This window comes from Lithobates pipiens, unplaced genomic scaffold, assembly GCF_037356315.1.
Source record: "Lithobates pipiens isolate NorthernLeopardFrog02 unplaced genomic scaffold, aLitPip1_a1.2 Scaffold_37, whole genome shotgun sequence".
Classification (NCBI taxonomy): domain Eukaryota; kingdom Metazoa; phylum Chordata; class Amphibia; order Anura; family Ranidae; genus Lithobates; species Lithobates pipiens.
In genome coordinates, this window is record NW_027507825.1 from 15,400,391 (window position 1) to 15,407,317 (window position 6,927).

Below are 6,927 nucleotides of genomic sequence, written 5' to 3' on the forward strand. Positions count from 1 at the left end.
GCTAATAGGCTGGCAGGCAGGGGAAGCTCCATCTCCTTCCCTTTACTCAGAACCCCCTAAACATTATATATATATATATATATATATATATATATATATATATATATATATATATATATATATATATATATATATATATATTATTCTAACACCCTAGAGAATAAAATGGTGGTCATTGCAATACTGTCTGTCACACTGTATTTGCACAGCGGACTTACAAGCGCACTTTTTTGGGGAAAATGTATTTAATAACAAAAAAAATAAGAACAGTAAAGTTAGCCCAATTTTTTTTTATATTGTGAAAGATAATGTTACGTCGAGTAAATCGATACCCAACATGACATACTTCAAAATTGCGCCCGCTCATGGAATGGGGACAAACTTTTACCCTTAAAAATCTCCATAGGCGACGTTTAAAAAATTCTACAGGTTGCACGTTTTAAGTTACAGAGGAGGTCTGGGGCTAGAATACTTGCTCTCACTCTACCGATCGCAGCGATACCTCACATGTGTGGTTTGAACACCGCTTTCATATATGCGTTCGCTTCTGCACGCAAGCTTGGCGGGACAGGGCGCGTTTAAAATAATTTTTTTTTTTTCTGATTTTAACTTTTATTTTTATTTTTTTCAATGTTCTTTTAAAAAAAAAAAAAAAAAAAGTGTGTCACTTTTATTCCTATTACAAGGAATGTAAAAATCCCTTGTAATAGAAAAAAGCATGGCAGGTCCTCTTTATATATGAGATCTGGGATCAGAGAGACCTCACATCTCTTATTTACACTAAAATGCAATTTGAAAAAAATTTGTCATTTGAAAAAAATTAAAAAATAAAATGTCCCTCTAAGAGCTATGGGCAATGACTTGGAGACAGGGGAGGGGCTGGGGGCTATCTTCCCCTCACTCGTCTCCATGTCAGGCCAGGGACAGGTCCAGATAGCCGTCGCGGACCTGGCTCCTAACTTTTTTAGCTGGCTCCTAGATTCCAAGCAAATTTGTCAACCCCTGCGCTAATATTTGTATATATTCTTACATTTCACCTAAAGCCCAGCTCCAAGCAGCTAAAGCAATTAGCTGTTATATTGAGGCTGTGCCCGCACTGCAAGGGTTAGCAGCTCATTTTCTCCAGGGTAGAGGAGAAACGGTGATCCTCTGCCCCCCTGACAGATGACATCCCCCATGCTCTGGTGGTCTGCTCCTTTGCATCATTGCGTTCTTTGCAGGGCTATGCACCCTTGCTTTGGTCTTGATGACGTTGGGATCCTAGACCGTGTGGAAAAGCAGAAGCTACATGGAGGATTTGATTTTTTTTTTTTTGACCAGTTAACCCCTGCACAGCTCCCGCAGGATAATTTTTCTTTGTCGCCCGGATTTGAGCTTTAACCACTTGATGTCCGTGCTACAGCCAACAGACTGCTACAGCACAGGCTTATATTGCCAGAAGGGCGTACATGGACATTCTCGTGCAGCCCGCACTCTTTGATCACCAAGTCCTTGGGACTCGGCTGATCACAGATCGGCGTAAAGGGCTTGATCCCGGCCCTGTACCACGTGATCAGCTGATGTAAACAGAAGCTGCTAATCTGCTCCTTTTTTCCTCCTGCTGACAGCATAAGGCTTCTGTAAAAGGCACATTGGTCCCACACAGTGACGGACAGTGCTGCGATCAGTCGCCATCAGTACTGCTAACCAGTGCCCATCAGTGCCTCCTGATCAGTGCACATCAATGAAGGAGAAAAATTACCTTTTTGCAAAATTTTATAACAAACTATGAAAATTTTATTTATTTTTTTTTTCAATCTTATTGTATGTTTAGCAAAAAAGTAAAAAAAAAAGCTAGTGGGGACTTAATACCACCAAAAGAGAGCTCTGTGTGAAAAAAATGTCATGGGTACAGCGTTGCATGACTGTACAATTGTCATTCAAAGCGTGACAGCGCTAAAAGCTGAAAATTGGCCTGAGCAACTTCTGTTTTATGTCCCCCCCCATTGCATGCTCAATTAGATTTGCCCACACTTTGGGGCATTTTTAATTGCACAGTGCCAAAAGCGTCTGAGAGCAGATTGGTGTCGCTCTAATAAGTAGTCCGTTTACTATGGACCTTGTCGATGGCAACAACGCCCTCTTTACATACTTTTATGAAAAAATAAATAAACAATGCTACCTTAAAAAAAAAAAAAAGGTAATGCTGAGTAGCTAGACAAAAAAGTAGCAAGTTATGTCAGTTGCTTTCTAAATAACAGTGATATTATGCATCTTAAGAAATGATACAGTATAGGCCTCATAGTGTCTATTGTTTTCAATAATGCTGGCCATACATGGTTCAGGAGAGAGCCCTGTGCTTATTTACCTATACAGGGCTCTCTGGTCATCTCTGGAGCCGATTGTAGGTTGCTGGCGACCGGCTGGTAGCCAGTTCATGCTGCAACACATCGGGGCGGGGCAGGCGCACTCCCTAGCCCATGACACGGATCACATTCTATGTACGTGATCCTGCACAGGAGAGCCGCCTTGACGCTGTATATGTACTTGGTTGGAAAGTGGTTATTGGGCAGGCTGAATGTACCAAGTTGATTGATCAGTTTGGGTACAACCAGCCTGCCGGATTTGCTTGCGATTATCTCAATCGGCCGCTACAGCCAGTAGTGATAATTACTCTTCTCCCAGTGGGGAGGGGAGGGTGGCCCGCCTCCGCCAGGGGTCAATGGGATTATCGCTAGTGGCTGTAGACAGCAAAGACATTCGCACCGTCTATGACCTACCCAAGTCTCAGCAGAGACTGCCTTGCACAGGTGTGAAGAAAACCAGTTACCAGAACCACAGCTGTGCAGCACTACTCATCAGAGCTTGTGGTATATGTGGAATCAGGGAAAGGGATTGCGCCTTATATGTTCAGTACTGTGCAAAAGTTTGTCAGGTGTAAATAATGCTGTAAAAAATGGAAATAGAAATAGAAGTGTTTATTATTATTATACAGAATTTATTTAGTGCCAACAGTTTACACAGCATTTACTGTATAGTTTATTTTTACCAATTAACAAAATGGAAAGTAAATTGTGAGAAGAGAAATCCAATCAATATTTGGTGTGACCCCCTCATTGCCTTCAAACCAGGATCAATTCTTCTAGGTACACTTACACACAGTATTTGATGGCAGATAAGTTGTTCCAAACATCTTTGAGAACTAAGCACAGATCTTCTGTGGATGTCGGCTGTCTCTTCATGTCATCCCAGACAGACTCTGTGATTGTGAGATCAGGGCTCTGTGGGGGCCAAACGATCACTTTCAGGACTCCTTGTTCTTCTTTACACCAAGGATAGTTATTAATGATATTGGCTGTATATTTGGGGTGATGGTTCTGCTGCAGGATAAATTTGTGACCAATCGCACGCCTCCCTGTTGGAGAAGTACCGTATATACTCGAGTATAAGCTGACCCAAATATAAGCCGAGGGACCTAATTTTTACCAAAAAAAACTGGGAAAACGTATTGACTAGAGTATAAGCCTAGGGTGGGAAATGCAGCAGCTACTGGCAAACAATGCCCATCTGCAGCCTCACGGTGCCCCCCTGTACCTTTTGATTACAAACAATGGGTGTCTCCCGCTATGTCACGCAACTGCATTCTTAACTGTTTGGCGGCCGTCCACTGTAACAAAGCCCCGGCACCTCCTAGTATGTCATAGACGGAACACTGATTCATTTTCCCAGCATTGTATCAGTGTTCAGTCTATCACAGCTGAGGAGGAGGCGGGCTTTGTTACAGTGGACGGCCGCCGAATAGTTAAGACTGCATCACACAGTAGGAGACCCTCACTCGAGTATAAGCCAAGGGGGGATTTTTCAGCGTTGAAAAAATCGGCTTATACTCAAGTATGTATAGTATATGCCTGTACTTCTCAGCATTGAGGACACCATTGACCCTGACCAAATCTCCAACTCCATTTGCAGAAATGCAGCCACAAACTTGCAAGGAAACTCCACCATGCTTCACAGTTGCCTGCAGACACTCATTATGGTACTGCTCTCCAGCCCTTCACCAAAAAAACTGCCTCCTGCTACAGCCTAATATTTCACATTGTGACTCCTCAGTCCAGAGCATCTGCTGCCATTTTTTGTGCACCCCAGTTCCTATGTTTTCCTGCAAAGTTTAGTCGCTTAGCATTTTTTTTTCACATTTTATGCATGAAAACAGGAACTGGGGTGCAGAAAATGACAGCTTGTCTGCAGAATGCCAGGTATTGACATTTGGAAACATTTATGGTGGCGAAGGCTACATTTTTTTAAAAATTTTTTTTTTTTTTGGTAGGGGGTCAAATAGGGTGACTTTAAAAGATATTGGGGTCTAGGGACCTCTGGTGTTGAGAAGGGACATGGAACCCTGAGAGGATCTGTTTGGAGGGGCAAAGTTCATATCCAAAGAACACAAGAGATTGCAAAAAACAAGCCTCCTTATTCACTTAGAATATTGAAGATCTGTTGGTGAACTGATGTCAGCGTTCTCTTCCTCAGGGTTTGAAATTGTCATTCATTCATACATCCTACAATTGCCCACTTAGCCCATTTTGTACCAAAAATTTAAAACTAGTTTTTAACATAATATTTTTTAATGGCAAAAATCTTTTATTTCCTATTTTTATTCTTCTCAGGGAGGCCTAGTAGGACTGGTAGATTATCCAGATGACGATGAGGAGGAGGATGATGAAGATGAAGAGGACAAGGAAGAGACTCTACCGATCTCTAAAAAAGCAAGGCTTGGCTCTTAATACCAGCGTTTCTTTGGACAACTCCCCTTGAAATAACTGATCTCCCGCAAAGAACCAAGAATCCACCACAGCCAGAAGCAGCACTGTGGGTGGGTCTGACACAAAACAAACACTTAGACTTCTGCTCATCAAGTGCCAATTCCCCCGGAGCGCCAGGAGTGGGAAGAAGACCGTTGCAAAGAGACGACTTAGCCTTGTACTCTCCCGTGTAGACCACACATTGCCCTTTTCTCAGGGAAGGAAAAAAAAAAAAAAACAAACAAAAAAAGTAAAATAAAAAAAGCCAACAGGGGCAGGGGTTTATTGTTGAACTCTTGATTGGCTGGTCAGTTGCTCCAAAGTTTATGGAGAGAGGTTCCGAAAAAAAAACACGCCGTTCCGTAAAGTCTGCAGCTATACAACGGATGCCAGCACTTCAGATTGGGTGGAATGTTTCTGCCTGTATAGGATTCCCACATCCTGAACATTTCTCATTGCCACAACAGGTTTTAAAACCCTCGGTGGGGTGAGCCGATTACATTTTGTCTTTTTTTTTTTTTTTTCTAATTTTATTTTTCTTTTACATCCCCCCCACCCCCTTCCCATTGCCCTGGAAACTGCAGCTTTCATTTGGAGGTGTAGGGGAAACCTCTCCAACCTTCTTGATTAAAAATTTGAGTGGAATTCTAGATGTGTTCACTTTGTGTCCTGTTTTGAATCATTTTTATATTCTTATTTCTCCACCCTAGGCTTCTGCCGAATTGTTCAATCTCCATTTGGGACCATTAAATTTTTTCATTGTATATGATTCTGTTGTGATGGTTACCTGCTTTACCGATATCGCAGCCCCGGAGCATCTCATTAAGGAAATGTTCTTTTTGTGTTGCTTATTTAATGTGTGCCTATACTGAAAAAACTCAGTAGAATGTTAAATGACTATCAACCAAAGCAAATAATTACACTGGGTTGATTTACTAAAACTGGAGAATGCAGCTCTGCATGGAATATCAGTTCCCAGGTTTTTTTTTTGTCAAAGCTTAAAGTGATACTAAAGTCTCGTTTGTTATTTTTTAACCACTTTAGCCCTGGAAGTTTTGGCTGCTGAATGACCCGGCCATTTTTCCTGATTCGGCACTGTGTCGCTTTAACTGACAATTGGGCAGTCGTGCGATGTTGCACCCAAACAAAATTGACATCCTTTTTTTTCCCCCCACAAATAGAGCTTTCTTTTGGTGGTATTTGATCACCTCTGCGGTTTTTATTTTTTGCTCTATGAACAGAAAAATAGCGAAAATTTTGAAAAAAAACACAACATTGTGTACTTTTTGCTATAATAAATATCCCTATTTTTTATTCTACATATTTTTGGTCAAAAAAGTAGCAAAAAGTTTATATTGATTTTGTGCAAAAGTTATAGCGTCTACAAAATGGGGAATAGATTTATTGAATTTTATTTATTTTTATTTTTTACTAGTAATGGTGGTGATTTTTTTTATTTTTATTTTTTTTTTTTATCGGGACTACGACATTATGGCGGACGCATTGGACACTTAACACATTTTTGGGATCATTGGCATTTATACAGAGATCAGTACTATAATAATGCACTGATTTGAAACTATGAACAATGAAACTGATTGTTTCTAACTGTAGGGGGAAGGGACTGATCTAGAGGACATGACAGATCGTGCTTCCTAGCTATTAGAAACACACGATCTGTCAATCCTCGCAGAGCAGAACAGGTATTTGTGTGTTCACACACACACACACTTCCGTGTTCTGCCTCTCGTGCCCGCGATTGCTTGTGGCTGGTGGTCATCGTGACCATCGGCCATGAGCAATGGCACCTCCACAGTGCAGCGGGCGCACGCCTGCTTACCCGATCCCATGTGCCGACATATAGCTACAATGGCTCACGGGATCGCGCTGACCTGCCACATTAAAATGATGATGGCTGGTCGGCAAGCAGTTAAAGAACAAAATAAATGTCATACTTGCCTGCTGTGTGCAGTGGTTTTGCACAGATTTTTGTACTGGTTTGGGTACACTGCAAAACGCTCCACTGTGAAAGGGGTCTTCAGATTTTTTACATTAAAATAAACATGTTCTACTTGCCTGCCCTGTGTAATGGTTTTGCGTAGTGCAGCCCCAAGTATCCTCTCCCCGACTCCCCCACCGGTGCTCC

General features: G+C 41.7%; 1 protein-coding gene across 1 annotated transcript in view; it reads left to right on the top strand.

The window, feature by feature from the left end:
* The window catches only part of PPP4R3A (protein phosphatase 4 regulatory subunit 3A), an 85,794-nt gene extending 80,244 nt beyond the window's left edge, over window positions 1-5,550 (top strand). Inside the window, 1 exon segment of the mRNA XM_077466753.1 lies at window positions 4,647-5,550. Coding sequence (XP_077322879.1) covers window positions 4,647-4,763 — 117 coding nt within the window. The 3' untranslated portion in view covers window positions 4,764-5,550.
* Window positions 5,551-6,927: the final 1,377 nt, after the last annotated feature.